This window comes from Gallinula chloropus, assembly GCF_964237585.1.
Source record: "Gallinula chloropus genome assembly, chromosome: 5".
NCBI classification, from domain to species: Eukaryota; Metazoa; Chordata; class Aves; order Gruiformes; family Rallidae; genus Gallinula; species Gallinula chloropus.
Window position 1 is genome coordinate 15,629,914 of NC_140090.1, and position 26,711 is coordinate 15,656,624.

A 26,711-nucleotide genomic window follows, 5' to 3' on the forward strand; every position below is an offset into this window, starting at 1 on the left:
TTTATCCAGTATCTGAAGATCATCCAACTAAAAACGCCTGCATGCCTGCAGACATAACAGTCATTTCTTCAAATCCTTCTCTGTCATCCTAAGACTGCTACAAGTATCAGCCAGAATCACAGAGGTTGCCAAGACACCCGTGTGCTGAAGTGATGTCACCCAGCTACTCTCTCCCAGCCTACCCCGTCTCAGTGATCTTCTGTTCCTCATCCCCACACACTTTTATTATACACCTGTACACAAAAGCAGTGCCAGAGTTACAAGCAGTCCCAGCTCCCACTGAGTCAAGCACACAGGTCTCGTCCATCCTCCACGGCTCACTTTGCACTTAGCACATTTTCAAAGTTGGTTCAAGGGGCCTCTTGGAAATTCAGGGCTCGGAGTCTGGGCTTCTTTGTTCCCTCCTACAAAAGTTGTGCAAAGCAAAGTCCTTTTAAAATCCTGTGAGCTGTTAAAACACAGAACCATAAACTTATCACAGCCAGATAAGAAACATGAGGGGAGAGATGAAACGTTACAGGGAGGATAAATTACTTTACCAGAAATTATTAACTCCAGTCACGTTTTCATTAACACTTTTAAAATACCACGCCCTTTTTCATCCCATCACACTGCTTGATAAGCTAAAGCCACTAAACCCATTACATAGGTTAATGTTTCTCATTAAAAAGAAAACAAAAATTGGATTAGCTTTGTTTCAACATAAGGAAAGCTCTGGAACATTTTCAGGGTGACAAACTGATATTTGCAGGGTGGCTCTGGTTATTCCTTTGCCTACATTGGTTGTGTTGTTTACAGGAAGCTGGAAATGGAAACAAAGTAAAGGTATTATAGTCTGAGTCCTTCCCTGCTCCTGCAGTGGGAGCAAATTCTGCTGTGCCCTCTGTACTTGTGGCATAAAGGCCAGCCACGGTCTCAGAAGCAGGCAAGAGAAAGGGGGAATGCCTGCATTGTAACACACACTCTTTATTTAGCATAGGTTTCATTAACCATGGAGATTTACCTGTTTATTAATGCTTTGGACACTATGTTCTCATGGTGGAACAATCAGCAGCAGCTTGCAACCTAGAATTATGCAAGTGAAAGCAGCCCAGGAGTCAGGAACTCACCCTCCAGAAGAAAGTCTGGTGTGACTTCTAGCTTCAGCTGTGATGTCCACTGCTCCCTCAACCAGGAAGTTCAGGACAACCTCTGGATTCACCAGGGAGCTAAGGAGAAAGCATTGCTTTCTCTCCCACCAAAGACTTCAACAACAAAAATTTTTTTCATTGGTTCTCTTGGGGAATGTTCAGCTTTTTGTTTAAAAAAAACCCCACATCCTTTCAATGGTTAGATTTGCTTAAAGTTGAGAGTTCCTAAAACAAACAAGACCTGCCTTGGTTAAAGTTTTCAGCCACATTCTGTCACAGTAATGACAATGCCTTCATACCAACCCAATTACAGAAGACTACAGACCACCTGATTCGTTCTGCAAGTCATTTGTTGCTAATCTTGTTACAGAGGCTAACAATAAAATCAGATGTCTGTTAAGAGCCTAAAGGCCTTGCTGACCTTGTGTGGTTAAAGCACACTTGTTTGCACAGCTAGCAGCACTCATGGGGAAAGGCAGGCCAGAACTGCATCTGCTTGCAACTTGTCAGACAACCTGAGAGCTGGTGTATGAGCATGCTTCCTGCCTAGGACACAGACCACAGGCAGCCTCCAGCCATAAAACATCACCCAAAACTCTCCAGCACAGTACCAGTGCTTGAATCAAAGAACTCCTCCCCATATTCAAAAGCACTTACAGCCTCTCACATTTCCTATTCAAAATGTTAACACTGACATGCAACAGACACCTTGCACTGCACTGGATGACCAAGAATGGGTCACGTACACAACCTACTTAAGTAAGACTAAGGAACCTGCTAATACACCTCTAGTCCTGAATTCACTCTTCAGAAATATGGACACTCACGTTCCAGCCCATTCTAGAGCCTTGCAGCTAGTTAGCCCTAAGAGGGATATGGATAGACTCCTATTCTATGCTGACTGTGTAGTGCTGCTGCAAGACACGATGGAAAACACAAGGACCTGACTGCATGCATTAGAACAAGAGCAAACAGAGTAGTATACTTTCCATCTCATATTTGACATGTTACAACTTGAATCTCAGGATGTTAAGAGTTGGAAGGGACCTCAAAAGATCATCTAGTACAACCTCCTGCCAGAGCAGGATCTCCTAGACTAAATCACACACAGGAATGCATTTGGGCAGGTTTTGAATGTCTCCAGAGGAGACTCCACAACCTCTCTGGGCAGTCTGTGCTAGTGCTTCATCAGGCTCACAGTGAAAAAGTCGCTCCTTACATGGAACTTCCTATGCTCCAGCTTGTGCCATGGCCACCAACGAGCCAGGCTGGGCTCTGAGACCAGCTCATCTTCTGCACTACAAAAGAAAAACGGTTCACCACCATGGTGACAAAAGCACCAAGCTGTGACCTTGAGGTAGATTCACCAGCAGAGCTCTTAAAATGCCACCACTCCATTCAACGCACTCTGCTGCATGGGCATCATCAGCATTTAATGTGAAATCCAAACTGTAAGAAAGGAACGGACAAGGTTTTGTGCTGCTATCCCACAGGATGTGTTTAATCACTTTCTTAACTAACAGGGTGAGTTACCTAGTTTAAAATCTGTCACTTTTAAACATTAACTGTCTCCACACAGTCATGTAGAACTCTGGGTAATATTCAGTCTCCCAAACAGCTTTTTGAAAAGTTTCTGCCTCTGGAACAGGGAATAACATATTTAAATTTTTACTAAAAAGTCAACAGTTTTAAGCATTTATTATTCCAGATTAAGTGCAAGTCCATTTGTCCTCCCATGTCCAACACACAAAATACAGCTGGGGTCTTTTCCACTTGTCCAGTTCCTTGCAGCCGATTTTCTCCATTGTTCATTTGGGACTGACCTCTGTTTTGACAGTCACCCTTAACTTGGTAGTTCCTCATTCTGATCCTGTTCTTGCTGATGATGAGGTCAGGGGCAGCAGATCCAGCAGAAGAATGGAACTGAGACTTCAACGACTGGAGTTATTTGAGGTTTTGTTCACTTACTGAGAATGAACTGTTCCCCTAGTGAGATGAACTAAGACAGCCAGAAGACATAGCAATCAACCAAGAAACGTCCACCGTGCATTGCCAAAAAGCATCCCTCTCAGTGGAGACAAGGTGCAAAGCTATCTCACCACTCTGACAGACAGGTTTGAGCAGGCAATTTACCTCTGCCCATGTTTGGATGTGTGCAGTGACAAGCCCTCACCAACATACTGTTCTTCTAGAAGTTCAACACAGCCCGGGTGGCGATCACCAGGTTTTAATAAAGTACTGCTAAGAATACTGAAGACACGTGAAAGGTACACTGTCAGCATTCATCCAATATCTTCAGAGTGGAGAGAAAACCCCACTCAGGTTTTAGGCCATTACCTCAAACAAATCTGCTACATCAGGTGATGATCTCTGCAAGACAGGCCAAGAGATTCCAGGTGCAGATGATCATATTAGGAACCAAATAAAGGTCTGAGCTCACTCTGTGATAGCCATGCTAGGTTTTGGGATAGTGGTTTGACCTTTTTAGTTTGCAAAACGTTTTATCATGACAACACAGATCTCCCAGAATTTTCCTGTACATAGAAATTTGTCAAAGAAAATCAAGCTCACTTGAGTGACACACAGCATCATGAGATTTATGCCTGGACCAAGGAGGACAAACCAAATGGCAAAGTTTGAAAAGGAGACTGAGAGCAAAGCTGTTCCTCCATACGTCAGCTTTTGGGCTGACATGTGCTTCTTCCGCACCCTACTCCATGCCTGCTTTCACCCTGATCCCTGTCTGGCTCAGCACTCATTGGTCCATCAGGATGGCACCTCTGAGGCACCTTTGCCTAGGGAGCAGGGTATTTCAGAAAGCTATCTCTGCCAAGAGCTCAAGCTATGCCCAGCTCTATATCCCAAAACCTCTTACCAGCAAGAGGACAGCAAAGCTGACGTTTCCATTGTTCTCTTCTTGGTTTTTAGCTTAACCTGGAGGGAATCATTTAAGGGAACAGAGGGGAGAAATATCCTTGGGATACCCTTGGCAGTGGAAACAGCCATAGAAAGAAAGGCTGCCTGTCCTTGAGATCCCCCTGCACAACAAGTAACCAGATACTTATGTGCTACAGAAGCCATCAAGTGCTTCTGCTCCCAGCCTAGCAAAGTTCGAAGAATCGCCTGCAAAACTAAACAGAGGGAAGTAAACTACCACTTTCCCTGAGTCCTTATCACAGGGTGACAACCTGGAACAAAGGGATATGGGAGAGGAGCAGGGTAAAGGGGAGGAAAAGCTCGTACCTACCCACCAGCCTGCATGAAGAACAGTACTGTGCACAGCAAGCTGCCCTCAAGTTCTAGGCTTGGAGTAGGGGCGAAGGGTAGATGAGAGCTCAAGTTGTGACACAAGAGTCAGGCATATGCAGAGACTTCTGCTTTTAAATTAAATTCCCTTGCAAAAGGGGGAAGTTGAAAACTTTGCTCAGAGAAGCAGGCTGAGAACAACTCAAGCACACGTGGAGGGACTGTAGGTGCTTGCCTACACATTACTATTTCCTTTGAATCTTAAAGTGTAAGCAGCACTGGGAGTTAACCAGGCAGCAAGGCCAGAAGCTACTGGGCTGAAATTACAGATCTGGTAATAAACTGTAGAGAACATTGTGTGATTTTCAGCACATGCTCTGCAGAATTCAAGACCCATGAAGACCTATGGAAAGCAAGCTGCATGTTTGGCATTTACAGAGAATGCCAAACCCCTTGAAAAAGAAAATTAGGACCCCATGATTCAAGAAAAGGTTTGAAGCCCAGCTCTAGCTCATCAAGAACACTGATGAGCCTCTTTTCATAAGGTATATTCCTCAACATGATTTTAAGGTAGCCTCCTACAGTCCTACTGGCACATTTGTAGATCACCCAGCTAAGGGGATGGGAAAAAAAAAATAAAAAAAAAAAGACTTCACCTTAGACACAACAGTCTCTCAGGTCTAACTCCTCCAACAGCAGCCAGTACTTGGTGTGTCTGACAAAACACCAAGCACCTCATTAAACCAAAAGATGACAATTTATGCCAATTATGAATAAATGGACCGAGTGGGGTAAAAAAACCTCAGAAGAACCATAGTGATGAGTTCTCTTTCCAAAGGGTCTATAAGGGTTTCTATAATTCCCAGGGAGGAGTCAAGGGAATTGATTAACATCCCTTTCCTGACCCCCAAACAGAGATCAGTGCCAGGTCTGCCAGTACAGCTGTCCAAACGTGGCACATCCCATGTCATACATCCCGTAAGGCTCCAAACCCAGCCACTAACCCTCACTGTCAGCAACACACACGTTCTGACTGCAACAAACTGCTGCGAGCAGGCAAAGACACAGCTCCTTCCTCAACACAGAGGGCGTCAGCGTGACGCACGCTAACCCACACAGATGTCTTTCCAGCACAGTCACATCAGCCTCCTGGGCACTTGCTACATACTAATTTTGGTTTAGCATGATTTTAATAAAAGTGAATGATGACAGCGACCAGCGAGTGTTCCGTGGCTGCTGCTACCCACCCTAATAGCTCAGGAGAACAAACATAACGTGCACCATGCCCTCATTCCCATGAGGCAAGTGCCATCACCTAAATACTTCTACTATCTATCACCTGTGAGAAAGAGACATTGAGGTTGCCATCAACAGTTACTGCAGCAGCTGCCCAATTCCCCACCACACAGATGCCTGCTGGGCATGGGAGACAGTGCTTCAAAGATTAAACACGAGCTTTTGAGATCTCGTTGGCAAGAGATGTTCTGCTGCCTTCCTTCCCCACCAGTCACAGACACCAAATAAAGCCTCCCTGCTGAATCCTACCCTGCCACAGGTTTTGCTTCCCCCTCCTTCAACAGCTCTGCGACCACAGCCAAAGAAAGACAGAAACTGGAAGTCTCACACCAAAGGGAACAGAAACCTGAGAAGGGAGAACTTGTACCAGGGGACCATTCCCCAGTTGATGACTCTGATCCAACCTGCTCCTCCAACTCCTTACCCCAGCAACCACTGTGCTTTAGTGTTAGCAATGTCCAACCTGCAGAGCTTTGGAAGTACTCACTGCTAGTATTGCCCAAACAAGAACTTGTTTCTGAGGAAAAAATAATATTTAAAATAACTGACAAAAGCAAAACCACCACACAGCTGAGATTTAGCTACATAAAGTACCTGCAGCAGTCAAAGCAGAGAAACAAAGTCTGTTTGTCCCTATTGATTTACTGTTTGCTATCTGCACCTGGCTATAAAAGGGTCACGTTCACCCAATATTTAGTTTCCTCCTGTGCAAATCTCAACCCCCACTTTATTCACGCCTTTTCTCTCCTCCCTCTGGCAGAACATGACAAAGAGAGACACTGCCTAGCCAGTGCTGCAGATACGAGCAGAGGGACACGCAGCGCAGCAGGCAGCGAAATCACTGCGTGATACCCTGGGAAGAGGCAAGTGCCCAGCAGCACGTCCATGCACATGGCTGCAGCTCCCAACAAAAGGAGCCTTTGTCCCCCGTGGCGTTCAGCACCGGCTGCTCCAGAATCAACAGGGATCGATTCCAGCAGCACTAGGAAACAGGATGAGGCAGGAAAGAATAGGCTGAGCGGGTCCTACCTTCTGTGCACCTCTGACGTGTCCTGAGGGGGGCTGCACGTCAGAGGGTCCTAAGCTCTTAAGAAGGGTACCATTCTTAACACCTTCAGGCACTGGCTAGGAGACACAGAAGTGGTCTTCTGTAGAGAGCTTATGTATACAAAGCATTGAAAAGTACTGCCACCTAATCACTTCAAGGGGAGAGATCTGATCATTGCCGTTTCCAGAGTGAAAGTTCTGCTTTAATTCACCTCCTGCAAGAAACAACAGGACCTTTTCTTAAAGTACATTCTCCAGCACAGATGGATAAAGCACACGCACCACTCGTTTCCAGAAGAGAAATATCCTGGTTTAGAGATGAAAAGAAAGTTTGCCTTGGATGGGAGGCTTCCCCAAAGCACAGAGGAGTCTTTGGAGACACCACAGCTTCATGAATACCTAAAGCTTTCCCAAGGACACTGAAAAAGTCTCATTTCCTACTCATTCCTGCCTCTACGTCACCGTCTCCCCTTGTCCAACCCAAGCATTTAAAAGTCGCCATGTGCTGAACAGGCCTGAGAAACAAACCTCCATAAAAAAAGCAATACCAATCTATGTTAAAAGTAACCACTGGTTTCTGATGTCCCAGCCTGGCTTAGAAGGGGTGGAACTGATTTTCGCAGCAGCAGCACTTGCTCACACCCTCTTACAAAGCGTTGGGCCATTGGTTTCACTAAATCATGCTGACTGTGAGGGTGGACCTTTGGCTAAGCAGTTTTAACAGTGGCTTTCAGCATGGCCACACCAGAACCCACAGGAATCGATTCCAGCAGTGCTAGGAGACAGGGTGGGAAAGAATAGGCTGGGTTGCTCCTGCCTTCCATGTCCAGTTTGTATCTGTGAAATCCCTGGAAAACATCAAGGTTTAGACTTGCCAAACTTGTATTTCAGCAGAACTAAAAAATTCATTCCTATCTGAAAAGATAGAACCACAGCCAAGCCTTTTTCTATTTCAAGATAAGCTGGTGAATTTTTTTAAACTCTTAATTATACAAGGGAGATGGAGACAAGCCAGACATATTTTCAGGTTCAAACTCATTCAAAGTGTTGTAAAACTAGTTTATTTACTGGAAGCTTTGGCTTTACTCACCAAGAGACAGAATTTCCAAGCCCCAGTTTTTGCATACTTTCTAGAATACTTCAAGGTTTCACTGAGATTCAAGCATTTAAAAATTGGAAATCTCTTGCTCTAAGCCACACACAGTACAACCCAAAATTATGGAGATCAATCTGTAACAGCAAAACTCCAACGCACTTCTGTGTGCCCAGATATCATTTAACTGCTCCGCAGAAACAAATCCAACCCTGGGGCAGACAAAAGTTTTCCACCAGAAGTTGCAAAATGCTCCCAGGAAAATGAGAAAACTTAAGGGAAAGCAAAACTTAAAATCCAGAGGTTTTACGACACCAAGTTCCTGATGCCTGTATCTACCACACGTCTTTTACTTAGGCATAGTAAGTACCGAGAGTAACACATAGTACAGAGCAGGAAATGTGCTTTTGGGTCCCTAATTCCACACAACTCGAGAGCACAGAGATTACTGTATATTGCCCCAATCTCTAATTAAACTTTTGGATGAGAGAAGAGCCAGTGCACCTCGGTATGTTATTTCCTGGGTAACAACCACAGCCCTGTGATTCAAGGCAGGCTAGGATCAAAGAGGCAGCTTCATTTGGATTCAGGTCTGATAGCACAGCTGCCACAGGCAAAGTTTAAAGATGAGGGGGTGAGAAAGAGAAATTACAGCAAGCACAACCTAAACCAACAACTAAATAGATATTACTGTGGAACAACATGGATCCTAAAAAATCAGTGTTAGCTTAGAAAAGGAAGGGTAGGCTGCGCTTTGGCTGGTCTAGAATTGAGGACAGAAAATCAAAAAAGTTGCTGGACATAAAAGCTTATGTTTTTCCAGGAGCAGGAAGAAAAACAGTCAAGGCACATTCTCCTACATTAAAAAGGAACTGGGAGCAGAGTGACATAACCAGGCTCCTAGGGCTTCCCCTGGACAGCACTGGGGAAAGCCCTTACTCTTGGTAGCTGCCTGATGAGGGCATCCAGGCCTTCAAGCACTTGGCTTCCTGCCACATCTGGTGATGGCTGGAGATTTCTGTGTGGGGACTGAAGGGAGATGGGATTGGAAGGGGAAGCTTTAATGATGTGTAGCTGAAGTTAGTTGCTTTGCTAAGCAGATGAAATGAGAGAAATATATGCAGAATCAGAGCTGATCACCACTATCTTGGGAAGCACCACTATCCAGCTGCAGCTATTTCTCCACACGCACCTGCCACCGTACATGAAACGCTGGGACATCTTCCTCCAAAACTTCTTCTGTATGAAAAGAAACAAGTGCATCACACAACAGCAATGGTATTGCCCCAGTACTGGCACTGCCAGCACAAAACAAAACACTTTTTCTCATCTCAGACTCCGGAGCAGGGACATAAATAAGCTGAAGATGCTTGCTCAAAGCAGGCAGTCTGCCTCTCCCGATCTTCGCTACCCCAGACAACACAAGCCAAATAAATTTCTACTACAGAGAACAGGGCAGTGTTATCCACATTCTAACAGCACTGGCAAGAGACCAGGCAATGTGTGATGGCTCACTGCACGTATGCATGCATTCAAGGATTTTTTTCACCCCAACACAGAATCACTTCCTCCTTATCACTTGCAGATATCAGAACGAGACCTCTCGAGAACAAGTAACGTGCCTGTGGCTATACATGGAGTCTGCAACAGTGGTAAGAAGCAACCCTCGGTTACATGTAGGTTAGTACTAAACATTAGCCTTTATTACAGAAGGAATGGGGAAGCTGTCACAGTTCCCCTCAAAACCATGAAAAGCTGCACTGAAAAACTGCCCGTCACAGCTGCTCTGTTTGGTTTTGTACTTTCCATATCATTACCTTTGTTTTATCATACTGGGGGTAGTATTCTCACACAGCCCCTGAGGAGCCACGATAAAAATCAAGTGCATGGTGTCACAACTCCTGAACACTGTTCCTTACCATTGCTGAGACCACTGTCTCATCAGTACACACCAGCAAGAGAAGATTCCTGACACACAGGCAAGCCCAGCTATTGCTGGAGGAGACAAAGATGGTGACTGGGTTTCCTTGGCTGTCTTTCAGCCTTCTAGGTTTCAAAAACTGGGAGATGGTGAAGGCAGGACAAAAAATTGTGCTTACTTCTGCAGTCTTGAGTCAGCTTTGTATACGCTGAATCTCAGCCACACAGGCTCTTTTCCTTCTGAGAAGCAAGGACACCAACTGTGCAGTGAAAGGCAGTGTAAAGGGTTCAAAAGAACATTTCCATATGGCAGTTCTCAAAGTGACACTTACTGCCTCAGAAAGGACTGAAACATCCAGGATTCACAGATATCAGTCCCAAGATATACTAACCCAAGTAAATACCTAATAGGTTCTCTGAGCCTTTTTATTTATCTACATGTTTCAAGCTAGAACTAGTTCCAAAGCCCAAAGAAATGAGTTTTATCAGTCCAGCATGCCTTGTAGACAAAGCAGAAAGACAGGGGAACTGACTGCTCTCACATCTCCTCCTCCTCCTCCTCTTCTCTCCCCTGCACAACTCTCCTAGACAAGCCACAGCCAACTTCAGCAGAGGATATCCCTGACTTGCACCTTTTTTTTTTTCCCTTCACACAAATGGCAAAATCAATCCCAGCCATCCCTGACTGGCAGCTGTAAGAAACACTAGAGAGAATGACTGCAACAAACAGAAAGCAGATCAAGGGATTTTAGTAAGGAAGCAGAAGAGCCAGACAGCAAAGGCAACAGAAAGCATTATACATGAATTTTCATCTCTCAGTCTGTCACCATTCTGTTTTCATACATCTTCCTCAAGTTTCTAGCCACTCATTATCATGCCTGCTTATCCTGGCCCCAGGTTCAGGGTAACACACTAAGAATCTATGCAGGTCAGTACACGTGCACAGGGTTAGTAGAAGAGCCACCATTACCACTAGGGACAATATTCTATGATTAACAGTATCATCAGAGGGTTGCTACAGTTGGAAAATTAATAAAAGTGGTAGCTGATGGAAAAATTTAAGAATTTGTTCTCTCACCACACACAGCCTTCTCTGTTTTTCATCTCCATCATCCAGAGATTCTTTATGGATAAGCACTTAAAGCATCATGCAAGAGCCTACACATCTTTGAGTCCCAGGTTTCCCTTTCTCATTATCTTCCCCAGCTGCTTCACCACAGAAAAGATCTTATCTTTAGGAAGGGAACCGGGAACCGGATGGGCTTAGGTAAATGCTCACAGCCCAGCTCTGATAAGCAACCCTACAAAAACAAACTAGAGCAACTGAACAATAAACTTTCCCTAAACAGGGCAATATACGATGAGGGAGCTGAAGTTTACATTAAAAAGACATGCCTTAGTACCACAGATCCACTAACAGCTCCAGGGGGAACAGAGAAGGAAGCTCTGAAAGCAGCAGGGTCTGAGCATTACAGATTCACCTCTGAAAACAAGTGCTTGTTTCATCTGATGAGGAAGAACAAATGCTTTGCTTTCTGTTATCCACTCAGAGGGATGAGTAATTCCTTGTTTCACGAAGACAGCACATGGATTCTCAGCATCAGAAAACTGAAAACACAAGAATAGCTTGCTTTTTTCCCTGGCCCCTTCAACCCTTGCCCCTACTCATTCTGGCTAAAAATATCCATCAGTGGTTTTGATACCCTTTCACATCTACAGCATGACTGGCTTCGGACCTGTGCCATCCCCAGGCTTGGAGAATGTGCTGCAGGGTGCCTCTCCAACACAGCAACAGCTGTCCCTTTACCTCCCACTGCCTGTCACCGGAGGTTGGCTGCCAGGTACTGCAGGCTCTCAAGAAGGACTTTATTTCCAAGGCCTGCCACTCCACTGTCCCACCCTGGTTTTCATTCACAGCCCCATTCATGATGGTGAAACTTTAACTCACACAGGAAACCCACTTATGTTACTGTTACATCACTAGACCAGGGGCACGCGTATCTGTGTCTCCAGGGCTTTGAGGCCAGACGTGGTCAGCATTGCACATGCAACCCCTGCCAAAGCGAGCAGTAGTGCTAAGGGCCTGTTCAAGGGCAGGCCTTGGTCCCTACAAAAAATACATGCTCCAGAAAGACAAGGCAGACCATCACTCTCTAGGGATTTCTCCAGCAATCCCTTTCTTTCCTGCCATTCTAAAAGTAGCACTTTTTAGATAAGAACTGACAGTGTCACTGCCCCTGCAGACAGTCTTGTTTACTCCTCTGGAAGCCCCACTTCAGCCCTTGCTCTCTCCTGGTTTTGTTATCCCAGCATGGTTGGATCTTGTCCTGTTCAGCTCCCTAGAACACAACTGTTTCTTCTATCTAAACAAACAGATCTTCTCCTGTGACCAGGAGAACACTTCCATTCCCTTCCTAATCAAGCAGCTTGTACAACTCCCAACGCACTGCTACGCTCAGCCACTGGGCAGCAAGAAGGTTTCTGATGGTCAGGTTGTTCCTTCTGCCATGTGGCCTTGTCTGTCCACCAGAGAGATGGGCAACTCCTCACCAACCCTGCCCCCTCACAGCTGGTACAGAGATCATCCTGCTGTGCTCTTACACCATGCAAGAAGGCTGGAGGTAGAAAAAGCAGAGGTTTTTAAGCAATTCCAATTTAGCTGCCAAGAGCTGGACAGATAGAAGGATTTTTTTTTTCCCCACAAAACTTTTACCAAGTATCTCAAATACCACCAAAACTCACTACAGGCAATTTTCATGCCCAAACTTCCCCTGCAAGCACCTTGCTTTCTGCCATTTCAAGCTCTTCAAGGCAGGAAAGTCCCATGTGTGTGTGTCCCCCAGACCTGTTCCTTTGGTTTCCTTTTTCACAAGCAGACTGCATTGTTCTGCATAACAAGGCTGCCAACTCAGTTCAACTACAGAACATCTCTCCCTTCCTCCAATTATCCCTTAGCTTCCATTAATCTGCCCCATGGATAATCAGAGTAATGCTCTTTAAACATAGAACTATGACAAGGCAAAGCCACGCTGGCTGCAATCTGTGTTAGAGGGCACAGTGACCCTGCAGGTAACGTAATTGGGAATATTATTCTCTGGAACCTCCAAACAGTCTATTTATCGAGTCAGCTCCCCAGAACAGGACATAAGTTCTGCAGAAAGGGCAGTTTTGCTGAGTTTCTTGGCATACCAAGGAATACCCGGCTGGATAGCAACTTACTGAAAGGAAGTGTTCCTTCCCCCAACTACCCTGGGCATCTTCTCAATTCATGAGTGACAATTATCCTTGTGTGATGGAAAATCACCTTGAGAAGCACTAGCTAACAGAACCATTTCCCCCTCCTTCCCTACTAAGTTGTTCAGGTCACTGGCATCCATACCCTACTGCAGCTGTCCAAGTCGATACACTGGAATACTGAAGGAGAAGCCACTCAGATTCTTTATTCTCACAAAGTTTTTTCAATTGATTTTTGCTGCCACTTAGATTTAAAACAAAGTGAAACCAAATGTCATGGGAGCAATGGGACAGTCTTACCTGCTAAAACAGGGTGCTGACATTAAGGATGTGGTTACTTAAATACAGATAAAAATCCCTCAAATGACTTTCAGAAATTACCAAGAGGTAGCACAAACCTCTCTGAAAACACTCTCACAGCATAAAGGCCAATACAAGTGGGAGACTGGGCCAACACCACAGCAACAAGATGCCAGCTATGGAAATAAGCATTAGTGATCTACACTGAAATCCAAGTAGACACAGAGATCTAGCTTAAAAACCTGCATCTGCTGTTGCAAGAGAAAATTAATATGCCTTCTATATTTCTAATATCAGTCTTTAGAAGGATGGCTTTCAACAAGAAAATAGATGTACTGGCAAATACACAGCCTATCTCCAGGATGCATGAGGTGTTTTCCTCAAGGCAATCTACAGCATGTTTACAAAAACACACAAATAAATCCTCAGCTCTCTGGATGTTTTGCAAGCAACCTTATCAATTTTATACACGGCAAATTAGGTAAGCAGAAATGTTCTCTTACCTGTGTAATCACTGGTTCAAACCAGGCACTTCCTCTCTCAGAGAGGATACACAGAAGAGGGACAAGTCTTGAGCTGGTGAACTGGCTGGTCCCCACAACATGCATGTAGCACTGACTCAAATTCTAACACACTGAGTTTTTATATGAATATTTTAGCACCTTGACTGTTTTCAACATTTTAGGTTGTTTCTCCTTCCACCCACAGTTTTTCAATTTAGCTTCTAGCATCACTCAAGTCTAAAGTCTAAATACAGCAGGAGTGGTGCTGTGACAGACAATACAGCAAAGCAATTTCTCTTCTCACAGACACAACGCCATAGTTTGGCCTCTGCTGCGCTCACATACATACTTGCATGCAGTTCAGTGTCTGCCTGGCCCCTAGGTCATCCAAGCACTTTCAAAACCAGATTCCTCTTAAAGGTTCCTGCTGCATTAGCTGATTCAGTCTTGTTATGCTACACCTAAATCTCTTTCATTTCTTTATGTGATTTTGCATTATGTCTGCCCTGTGCAATAGCTACAGCCCATGTACTAAGTTTGTACCCTGGCATAAATTCAAGGGCTGGTTCTTGACTACAGCCAATGGTATACAAGAGACTGAAACAAGAATTATTTCTTGCTTTTTTCTTCCTCAGATCTATGTATGTTTCCACCCCCTCACCCACCTCCAAACATTCAAGTGATACATCATCTTCCTTCCAAGCGTAACTCACTGTATTATTAAGTGGACTTCCCCCCATACATGCACAAGCTTGCCTTGCTTTATGAAAGTTTACTGGGAAAATATGATGCTTTTTATTTGACATTTCCTTTGCTTGTCAGATCTTAGCAGTTAAAAAGAAAGCACAGATACCTCCCTCTCCTAGCCCTTACTTTTCAGCTCCCTATTTATCTTTAGGAAGAACATGGAAACATCCTGCTTTTTCACCACCCAAGCTTCTGAAAATAAAAACAAACCCTGGCAAATGCTATTTTGACTTCACTATCAATTTTTTCCTCAACTATTTTATATCTTTCAGTCAGTGGTTTCAGAGAGTCAGAATATAATGGAAAGAGAATGTAAAGAAGCTGGATGCTCACTGTAGGTCTAGTCAAGCTGAGCTGGGAAAGAGGCCACTGTTCCAGCTCAGGCACCACCCCACTGCTCTTTGGTCCTTCTGATTCAGCCCTGCTTGCACATCAGGTCGGACTTGGGCTTACTTCCACTCTACACTTACCTTGAGGCAGATCCTCTCCTGAGCACCATGGATCACTAGTCTTTGCCCATCACTGTGTTTGTTGCTGCCACTTTAGCCCATGTGTGTCACTCACACTATCGTGAACCTACTATCAAATGCACCTATTTGCAAGCACAGGCCTGAAAGAAAAACAGCATACAGAAAAGAGGAGAAAAGCAGCAGCTGGCTATGGCACATCTCTGTGGCAGATGTGGTTTAAGAGTGATTGGAAACTGCCATCTTAGCCAAAGTAGCTGGGTCTGGCAAAGACAAAATTTCATCTAGAAGCAAATGGATTGAGATTCACACAAAGTGCTCCACTAGCAGGTGTGCAGAGCAGGAAACAAGGCAGCAAAATAACCATTCAGATGTGGTGGCTTCCTCCCCCAGACCAAACCCAGAGCTGGAAACAGACACCTACCTCAAGTATGGGAGATTAAGAATCTTAAATGCTTAAGCCAGAGTTTTCAGACTTAGAATGTTTCAACCTCAACTCCCTAAACAAGCGGCCTGATACCAGAGGTGCTGAAAACTGACAGCTTCCTCAGAAGACACACAGGCTTTATTAGCATCAACCTGACCGTTCAGCCTTGGTTTGGCAAGTCTCGGGTGCATGAGCTGCATGTTTGCCACCCTACCACACAACTGCCCAAGTGACAGACCACCAAACACACAGTATTTGTGCAACAAAGCCATTCTGGCCACCTGAAGTTGTATGCCTAATTCATAAGCTTTTGGGCAATTTTGTTTCCACTTGGTTTGCTCTTGTTACAAGCAGGCGGGTAAAACCACTGAATTCCCCAGAGTTCTTCCTTTTCAGCAAACTGGAGACTGGAGAGAACCTGTACCTATCAATGCCCTGAAAATAAAACTGCTGGGAACATCAAACAGTCTTCAAGAAAGGTGGTAAATTTCCACCCTACCTTCTGTCTACTCCAGCCTTAAGCAGATACAAAATCTGAGACCAAAAAAAAAAAAGCGGGCACAACTGTGGAGCTGGGTAGTAGCTACATTGTAGCCCTGTAGTTAATAAGGTCAAATGGCATCACTTAATTCAGCTGGCATCAATGTGACATTCCAGGCAACGGGACTTCAGCGACATCAATGCCTATTACTTGGCTAGGCATTTAACATTGCTTAATTAAACCCTATCTATAGCCAACAGTAACACTAGTAAGAGGAATAGATAGCATAAATAGTGCTGTTTGCACAAATCCCCCTTCTCAAGTCCTCCACCTCCTCCCCTGCAACACTCATTTTTAGTGCTGATACATTTGCAAGAAGTATTTTTATTTCTATGCAGGCCCTAATGCAAAATGGAGCAACCAAATTGGGACAAAACATAAAAGGCACTTGGGGCCATGCCTGAGCTGCAGAAAGAGATAAAGGAGCAGATGTGTGCTACAAGGGACAAGGCAGTGGAGGTCTTATAAGGCAGAACAATGCCAGAGAGGGACTCCAGAAGGGACAGGCTGGATGTAGAACTCTTAAGAGATTAGGAAAGCTCCTGTATAGATTCATGACCACCATGCTGAACAAGGATGGGAGTCTCAAATGCAGGAGAGATCCAGTACGCATAATATCCATGAGGGGGCAGAGGGAAAGACATGGACATTTGGACCACCTGAAGCCAAGGGCAATAGCTGCAAGGGATCAGACATGAGGGAAAGAGTTAGCAACAGTGCTTTCAGCAGCCAGGTTGGGTTAGAGCATGGCTTGTCCCATCCAAGAGGGAACATATATAGCAACACAGATGAACAGTTTTTGTTAGCTTTTTCTTAGCAGCTTTTGAGCAGCTCTTTTCCCTTTCCATCCAAGAGAACCACCTCTACTTCAGAAGTGCTTAAGGGTGAGTAATACCAAATTTGAGAACTGGGCTTGATGGGTCAAGTTTTCTTGCTGTGAATGGGTGTAAACCCACCAGCTTCTTTGCCAGATTACTTGCTCAGAATCTGTGCCACACTGTCTTTGGAGAGGAAAAGCAGCACCATGCACTCCCTAACAAGCCTCCTCAATAATTAGGGCCTCAACTGGAGGCTTGGGACTGACGGCTTAGAAGACATTCCAGCTAAAACCATCTCAGATCTACATCGATCACCTCCATCCAGCACAGCTCTTCTCATCTACTATATCCACAGCCACATCTTAAGGGCATCCAGCCCTGATAACGCACATTTCTTCCCTCAATTATTTATGTTCATCAAGGGTCAGGGAATACAGAGAGCAAAAGCCTCCATCTCAGCAAGGAGTTGTAGTCTAGCAACTCATGCAGGCACCCATTCACAGACAAGTACCAGACCATGAGCAACTGGGTGCAGAGTACCACTACAGGCTCTACAATTGACAGATCACATCACCCCTCTGACTTTCTCTGAATGCCACACCACCACAGCCAGTCTCTGAACCCTTCCCTGCACATACAGATGATCTTCCTCTCCAAATAAAGCCAATCTTTTTTTTCCAATTTCTTCATCTCATGTATTTTCATAAAAATTTTGCTGTTCAAAAAATAGCCTTGCATCCCTGCCTACAAAACCATCCTTGCCAGACTTCTGCAAAAATATCTGAAAACCCTTTTTGTTCTTCTGAAATACAGAATTTAAACTGCAACAAACCAAATTATCTGAGACTGTCCAATATTTACATTGGAATGTTCTCAGGACAGAGACTGACCTTTTTTGGTAATACATAATACAATCACACTACAGATGCTAACAGATATTCATACAGACTGTATGCCTGAAGAGGGAAACATTATCAGAGTGGATACATTCTTTCAGTGGCTCCAGTTTATTAACACACAGCCAGGCTCAGCTTTCTGCAATGCCTGTTCAGTCTGAACAGACAGAAAAGAGAAAAACCCTTAGTATTCTCACACTGTAGAAGTCCATTCAATACACAGAAGAATAGTCATTCTGCTGCTTTGCTGAGGAACGTATACCTTAAGGAGTGTTCCAATGCAGAATCTAAGTATATTTCTCTATTCTGAACAAAACAGAACTTTTCCTGAGCACTGTTGCTCTCCTAGAACCAGCCATCCCTCTCACCAGAATTTTTCCAAAATATGTTTTTGAAGCAACCTCCAAAAGAGGGTGTCCCCTGCCACAACTACTCAATCCTCTCTTTGGTCTCTTGTGTCAGAATCAACATTTGAACCAGAGGGGTCATGTTCCACCTGTAGATGGAAGGGGAAGAAAGCATCTCCCCAAGACACTGCTTGACTGCCTGAAAATTCAAAACTAAGGAGCTAAACATTCAACCTCCAGGAAAGGAATCCCCTGCATTTAAAAAATACTTCTTTTTTCTTCCTCAAGGTTTTGCCCTTTTTTTTTCCCCCCACAGTGGCTGAGGAAGTAGGAAAAGAAATAAGGTTGGTGAATCCCAGAGCCAGTAGGATCAAAAAGCTCACTATAACTTACAGGAACAGGAAACATTACCTACAGTTGTACTAGAGAGCTACAGGACCACTTCTGTTAGGGAAAAAGATGTAAAGAAATACATTTTCTTCAAGTGTCACTCTCTATACCTTACTTGGTGTATGTTCACATCTGTCACTGGCACCACTCCAAATAAATCCAATGGGAGATAATTACTTATTAACTCTTCAAACACCTTTAATCTCAGTGCCAAATTGGTTAAGTTGTGCATTATTGTTTCTGGCCTGATAAAACGTAAAACTAAGCCAAGTAGCATGAAGTTAAAAACAAAAAAGCATAAACACTTTTAGCTGTGTTTGCAAACACTGCAGTTACTGTAGGACTGAAGTTCCTTCCCCTTCCATCCCTGCTGGCAAACAAGCTCTGCAGTTGTGTCTAACACAGTTTCAAAGCGAAGTGTTAGCAATTGCTCAGTGAAAAGTGTTTGTGCTTCAGCTGTATCAGCTTCTATCAATACCCAAACCAAGCAGAATCAATGAGGAATTAGGGAAAAAAAAATACTTTCACAACAGATTCCTAGCTTTCTGCATCTGCAGGTCAAATCCTTTCAGAGGCCAGTACTTCAGACTTTGATATCTGTGTATCATGGAGAGATTAAATGCAACCCGGGATTTTCACAGAGGGATTAGTTGTTGTTAAGTGCTGCTTTCCTCCTTAGTGGCAGTTTGCATTCTCCATCCTGCCTGGCAGCCTCTATTAAGAACAAATTGCCACCCAGAATCCTTTCTTCTAAAGGAAGAGACAAAAAGAAAGGCGACACTGGCTTTCGTGCCTCTCCTGACTGCACCCCTCTGGAAATGCTGACTTTCAAAACTCTGACCTGCCAGCTACAGGTCTGTGCAGTTTATTCCAGCACAGCCTAAATAGCAGAGAAGTCTATGCTATACATGCTATACTTGGAGAGGTCTGAGCAAGGACAGTACATATTCATTTTGTAAAGCTGCTTCACGGTGCTTCTGTGAGACCTCTGTCTAAGTCTGTGTAATGCCCCAAGCTCTGCCTTCCAAGTTCTTCTTCAAAATATAACTAGGATCCAGACCCCACAGGCTCACCACATGAATTATGGAGAAACTTAGAAAAAGAGGGGAAATGGGGAAGAAATTAAACAAGTGTACAACTTTTTCAGGCTACCTGGGCTGTTCCTTCAGACCAGAGAACCACAGATCTAACAAGAGATACTTTCTGAGTAGCAGCTAAGAAACAAAACGATGTAAGGAATAAAAACGTTGCCTAAAACAAGGAAGGAAATATTCATTAATCCTATTTCCTACTATTAACTACATTTCCAATTTTTCTCTAGGAATGAGGGAGGGGCAGGAGCTACCCCGCAGTACTTGCCAGCTTTTGGAGGCTAGCAAAGCCAGGAGATGTTCCAAGGGAAACCTGAACTGAGGTCCATCACTCACTTGCATGCACCTGCTGAAAAAACACCTGCCAAGATTTATTCATCCCTTGCACCACTGCCAACAGTTCAGGCAGTTCTGCTGAGGCTCCTCACTGCTCTTCTGACAGCATTAAATAGTCAGCTAACAGCATATTTTAAAACTGATTTTAACTAGCAAGACAGTGTAAATTACTTTCTTCTCTCTTCCAGCACCTTCCTGTGAGAGATGCACCCTTTTAGCTCAGCAGTACGAATGTCAAGATGGTATCAGTTTGCTGGCACTCACGCATCCAATATTGCAGGTGTTGGAAAGAAGCAAATACATGGTCCCTCAAGAGAAGGCTAAAACACAGGCTGATGTCAAAACGGACCTTGATGCTCTATTCCACCTGCCAGCAGCTCTCAGAGGAAGCTTTATTCAGATTTTAATATTTGTTCCCATTCTCATTGCTAAGAGGCAGAGAATGCATGGTCTCCTGGTCAACATTAATACAGCCTTAGCCCAGAGCAGAAGCTGCTGGTCTGCATGCCCTGGCTTTGCCGGCCCACACAGGGATTCAGGCAGCTGAGCTGTGGCCAACTGAAGAAAACAGAGCTGCAAAATCCTGCTCTGCTTGGGCAAATCAAACCTATCTTCACCATAATGTCAAGTTGCCATTACAGCACTTCTGGGAAGAGAGTCTGATCCCTGCATGTACAGGTAGACAGCCAGGACTGTAAGACAATCCTTGCAAAGTTGCAGAACTCACACAGTGAGCAGCTCAGGTGTCTGGTCACTATCACAAGACTGGAAAAAAAAAAAAAAAAAGGCCACTCTAAAACCTGTCAACCTAAGCCACCCTCCTGTGACTCCAAAATTTCTAACACGAGAGCTTTATGACACATTTGGTCCCGAGCAACAGGGTCCTCTGTCTCTGTCCAAAGAGTTGGCAACAAAGGAAATCTTGCATTACTCCTGAAAACCTGAGTCTAGCTAGACACTGAACACCTCAGGCTGCACACAGCTTTCCTGGATGGCTTGGGTAGCCATGGCATTTGCTAGTCACATGCCAAGAGCATTTATGATGTTGTAAAAAAAACAGTTGTGCCCGAAAGCACAAAATTTTGCTTAACAATCAGCATGCACAATGGAGGGAGAGGACAGACAGGTTTGATGGCATCTGTGACAGATGAGTTCTGTAACACTAAGTCTTTCCTGCCAGATCCTCACCAAAAGTCTTCATTGAATACAGGTCTTACAGAACCGACCTGATATTACAAGAACTGTGCTGAAGAAGACTGGCTGTAAGACTCAAACATAAAGTGATCAGGCACAGGTCTGGGCCTTTGCCAGTCAGAAAATTCATTCATCAGTGAGATTCTGCTTCTTAAAAGAAATCTGCTGCCAGCACCCAGACAGAGGGGCACCTTCAGCAGGGCCATGCAAGGGCCCTGCCAATCAAACCATTCCCTGCATAACGAAACATGTGGAGCCTGGTATCTTATTTCACCTCCTCCCCATGCCATGCAGATTATCTGATATCCAGTAATACAGTCTGAGCTCATATTGGAATCTTCTGTACATTAGGGGCATTAATTTAGCTCTCTCTTCACTGTTCAGTGCCTGTTTTCCAGCAACCTATAGGCACGAAGTACCTTTGAGACTGTATCTGCCACCTAAGCCCTGCCTTCCTAAGAAGGCAAGTTAACAGATGGAAAGCAAGAAGCTCTTTCCTTGTCTTCTGGGGAGTTCTCCAGAAAAAAAAAAAAAAGTTTCATGGCAGGTCAGCAAGAGAACAACTCTTGTAGTTCTTCAAGCTTTTTGTACTTCACTGGCACAACAAAGCAGAGAGTAGAATACTTTGGTAGCAAAGCCAATCAAAAATCATAGAAACTTTGAAGAGGGAGAAGGATCCCAAAGAAAAAAAACAATAAGTAATTTCCCTCCTCTCAAGCAGGTAGATGTGATACTTCTTTCTCAATAAGAGAGCTTTCTGCATCTACCATTTTTTATATAACCTCCCCATCTGCAGAGGTTTCACAGATCAGGCAGCCTCTGACAGCTGAACCCTTTAGACATCTGTAATTAAATTTGGTTTAAGGTTCTTGGGTGCTGCTCATTGGTAGAGACTCCCACCTGCTTCAACAGGGCAGAGATTTCATTCTAGGTGTTCTCACCTCCCCTGTTGCACCTGCTGGATCATGTCTTATCAGGGGAAATATCAGGGTAAATTCAAAATGCAAGCCATGCCTTCTACAAACTCTGTTCCACCCAAATCACAATCCCCTCACATGCAGTAAGGGACTACAAGGGGAATCAAAGCCTAAGGTTCTGGGAATGATAAAGATCCTTTCTGGACATAGTTTGGGCTGCTACAATTGTTCCATGAGACAAATTAAGTGGAAAAAGCATTGGGACATCAGGCCACAGGGACGTGACAAAAGTCCCTGTCTCTGCATTCCTTTTTAGAGCCTGTGTCCTTGGTGGGCTGCAATTTCTTCAGCAAAGCCTTTGGTTTACAGGATTATAATTTTTTGTAATCCTTTTTTCACTGTAGCAGAGAGGGAATAAGCATCAGCAAGCCTGACTACCAACAGCGATGGTCATACAGTCCTGTGAGACCATGAATACAGACAGCCCAGTCTCCTTGGGTCACGCAGCCAGAGGAGAGCAGAACTTTGCTCTGATAGGTTTAATCAGGGAAACTTTGCCAACATGGATGTGGCTACATATCAATGGGATAAACAAAGCAAGCCAAGAACAGAAAGCAAAAGTGACATCTCATAGCAACACGGCAAGTCAGTGGCAGAGTCTTCCGACCTAAATGACACCCTCCAACACAAGGGAGTTTGGATTTCCAAACTAGTTAGCCAGGTGCTGGAGCAAAGCCTTCCCCTTTGGTTAGGGACTGAGGAAGAAAAGACGATGCCTTGTTTTATTGGTACATCAGAGTTAAAACAGACTATTCATGTTACAGAATACAGACTCCTCATTTTTGCCCAGCTTTCTAATGAAAAGAGAGCACGAAACCACCAACTCCTATCAACAGGAGCTTCCCATGCTCAGTCAAACTCGGCAAAGGGAAAAGAAAGTTCATCCCTTTCTACTCTCCACACAATAAAGCTCCCAAGGATAAACCTCTTTCCAACATCAACTTTACAGTTCATCTCCTCAGACGTGCCTACTAATCTGTATGCAATTTAAATCCTCAGTCAGCACCTGCACAGCCAGTACCCTCCTTCCACTCCCTATCGCTGCCGCCTAACCTGCTGGGGGAAAGCAGAGCTTGATCTGGTGACCAGCACCCTCACCACCAACCAAGCAACAACACCCCAATCCATTTGCTCCCCAAATTCAACCCCTTCCTGAGACCTCATAGAGGAGTTACTGTTGCACCACTGTCACACCAGGCAAGTGTCTCAAGACCAAGACACTGTTTTAATTTGTTAAAGCAGAAATGTTTGTACATGTGCAGGCTGACATACAGACACAGGACACTCCAAGCAAAATAAAAACTGTGGAAACTGGGGAGATTTTTAAAAATTTCTAAAGTGTAAGATAAAAATCAATCACACAGCAGAAACACCACGTTTAACCAAGATGATGGATTACAGGCATAAAGAAAAAAAAAACCCTTCAGATCTTTACTGGCAAAGTTTAAAAGAGCTTGCAAACACTAGGCTCTCTCCCAGACACCATGACATTGGAGGCATTACAATTTTACTCCATTTTAAGAAGTTTAGAACTATGAAACATTCAGAGTTCAACATCTCAGTCTGAAAATCCTTTAGCTAACTATAGGATGAGCAGCTTCCAGCCTAAATAACCTAATTGTTAGTTGCAAAGGATGATAAACAAGTTAGAAACAGTTGCATGGGTTCTTTCCTCTAGATAGGTTCCCCTGGACAGAGCCATCAACTTCTTTTGACAGATTTCACTGGAGAATGGCCAAATTATTGCCAAGTACTGAGGCTACCTTTAAATAGAGTGAGGTTAAAAGGATGCACAGCCCACTCGCAAATGGCACAGTCAACCATTCTGCCCCCTATTTCCTGCAGAATTGAGAAAAGTATCTTCCAAAAATAGCCAAGAGTTTTGCTGGAAGGCTCAAAACAAACAGTACTTCTGAAGAAATATCTTACATACTTTACATAATAGCCATCTCAGGAAAAAAGGATGTGTACAGTGTTTCAGTGAGAATTCTGCATTGGACAAAAAGACATCATTCTTTGCTTAACACAAGGCTGAAATTCACCATGAAGGAAATTGCTGAAGTCAAAGCCTCAGGGCTCCGGTTGGGAGGGAGATACCACTCTGAAGGGAAGAATTTTTATCCTAGATTCAAATCAAAAGAGGATATGTAAAGGGAACCCTGTCAGCTTGTTTAAGCCTCAAATTATACTAGCCTCAGAAAGGAAAGTTCAACCCTGCTCAGCATCCCTCCACACATTTTTAAGTGCTTGGTCTGTTGTGTACCCACATCTACCACTGCACATTTCTGCTCACATTTTTTTTTTTAACTCTTTTTTTTAAACACCTGGTCCTTATCTCTAGACACATGGTTTATCCTTCCTGCTAAACAGAGTTTCACATATTAGAATAAAACATAACGAGACTAACACCAGTATAACACTATAACCACTGTTGCCTTCCACTTCCCTTCGTACCCAGCTCTACCTTTCCTCACGAGCTGAAAGTTCACGTTCAGGCATCTGCCTCAGTGAACGTGTGTCCCTTAGAGCCAAGGGTAAAGCACCCAACACTCTGTGAAAGTGGAATTGTTAGGGATGAAGCTATAGCGTATTGAAGGGACCAGTCAGACAATGAAGCAAACAATGCCTTTTGTTTTTCTTTATTGAGAGCCCAGAGAGCAAAAGTTGTTTCATTTCTAATAGAATAATAACAGCTTGAAGGGCCTAGAATTTGTTCTAACTTACCCAGCAAGTCCTTTGGGATTTGTTTTCCTTTTCTCCTTAGAGGGAAAAGGAGCTGTGCTTTTCCTTTGTAAAGAGACAAGCAAACAACTGATTTCAGATCATACAAATTACCTGCAATACACAGCCAAGCTCTCTAATTATTGTTGTTCCCACATCCCCACTCACCACCAGAGAATTAGCAAGGAAGTGAACTGGATCTCCAGTTGAGAGGAATTTGTGGAAAACTCTTTCCCTAGGAAAAGAACCTGTGTTTGTTCAGATAAGAAGCCAGGGAAGGGCCTGGTAGGCATGCTTGGCACCAGGCTGTACCAACAAATACAGTAACTTCAGCAGCAGCCCAAAGAGCTCAGCTTTTACCACCTACCTTAATATTAACTAAAAATATGGTTGCCATCTGGTGGCTAACACAGAACCAATTTAGCATCTGAGTTCAGGGTAGACCACATATCAGGAGACAGATTCCCCACCCTGTCCCCTCCTGGAAAAAACAGTAAGGGGAATAACCACAGATGCTGCCATGCTCACTCTCCTGTACCAAGCCAAGCCAGGACACTGTTGCTGCAGCCAGTTCCATGCTGGATCTGCTGTTCACTTGCTAGGTTTGGGATTTTTTCCAAGCAGCAAGGTGAGTGCAAAGCACACCTCTAGTCTGAGTAAATGAGCTTAAACCAGCGGAAGCACCATGTGCAAAATTAGGCCCAACAGGTTGGGATTGCCATTGTGACCCAGCAGCATTTTGTAACAGTGTCGGTGACTGGAACAAGGCTCAGGCCAGCACTGCATCCAATCCCAAACCGCCTAGATTAAATCTAGCTGCTAAAGATAACTCCCAGGGAACGAGAGCAGCAGTGGGCAGATCTGTTCACCCTCCCTCCCTCGGAGATGCACCAGTCCTTATTCAGTCAATGTCATCTCGCAGCAAATCACTGAAAACCAAGATGAGCGTGCCTGAGATAAAAGCAGCTGATCAATGTCCCTGCGTAAAACATCTGATAATCCCTACACAGTGCAGGCATCTGGCATCAGATGCAGCATGCCAGAGAGATGAACATAAAAAGTATACATTGCATATTCCTGGCACCTTTGGCTGGCACGGGGTTCGGTGGAGAGCAGCAAAAGGGCTCCCGGGATTTGGAAAACACCCCTCCCTCACCAGACATAGGCAGGATTTTCAAAGCCAGTACGGGTTTTGCCGTACCACCATTCCACAGTCTGGAGCTGAATCTCAAGGTCAGTAAAGCAAGCAGGGAATATCATGGTTCGCTGTTAGAAGCGAGCGCCCACCTCCTTCTCCTCACCGCCTTGGAGGTACCGCGTTTAGCGCTACCGCAAAGCCCAGTATCGCTCCTGAAACTGCCGCATAAAGCGCGCCCTAAATGCCACAGAAAGGAGGTCTTCTCCTGCCAAAACAATTAGCATCTGCATATTTAAAACAAGCGTACGGCGCCCTGCCCTCCCTCCCTCTCTCCCAGCTGGATCCGATGCCATGTTTCTGCTTATCCTGAGCGTGCAGACGGACGGCAAAGCCTCACAGCTCCCAGCACCGGCATTCTGCATTCTCAGGATGCAAAGGGGCCCTAAACCCGCAGCACAGAAGGCAGCTGCCGGCTGCACCCACTGCGAGACTCATCTCCGCTTCAGAGAGGGGGTGCCATCCCCGGTACCCTCACAGCCCCCGCATCTCCCCCCGCATGGCGGGGAAGCAGCGGCCACCCCCCGTCGCTACCTTCTCCTGCGCCCGGGTTAGCTTCTTCTGGACGTTGCTGGCGATCTTCCCGGCGGTGACCCCCTTGCTGCCCAGCTCGGCCATCTTGCCTCCTCTTTTTAACGGGCGGCTGCGAACGACGGGCCGGCAGGAAGGGGGGGAAAACCCGGCGGGCAGGCGATGGCCCCGGCCGCCGCCGCCTCCCTCGCCCGCCGCCTTTTAAAGGGACAGTGCGCTTCGCGCCGCCTTAAAGGGGCCGCGCGTCGCCCCAGGAGGGGGCAG

At 44.9% G+C, this 26,711-nt stretch overlaps 1 protein-coding gene across 3 annotated transcripts in view; it reads right to left on the bottom strand.

Moving 5' to 3' along the window:
- The window catches only part of BIN1 (bridging integrator 1), a 97,422-nt gene extending 70,887 nt beyond the window's left edge, over nt 1-26,535 (bottom strand). For all 3 annotated transcript variants that reach the window (XM_084265207.1, XM_084265206.1, XM_084265205.1), the window contains exon 1: nt 26,451-26,535. In XM_084265207.1, coding sequence (XP_084121333.1) covers nt 26,451-26,534 — 84 coding nt within the window. In that variant the 5' untranslated portion in view covers nt 26,535. The remainder of the gene's footprint in view (nt 1-26,450) is intronic.
- Nucleotides 26,536-26,711: the final 176 nt, after the last annotated feature.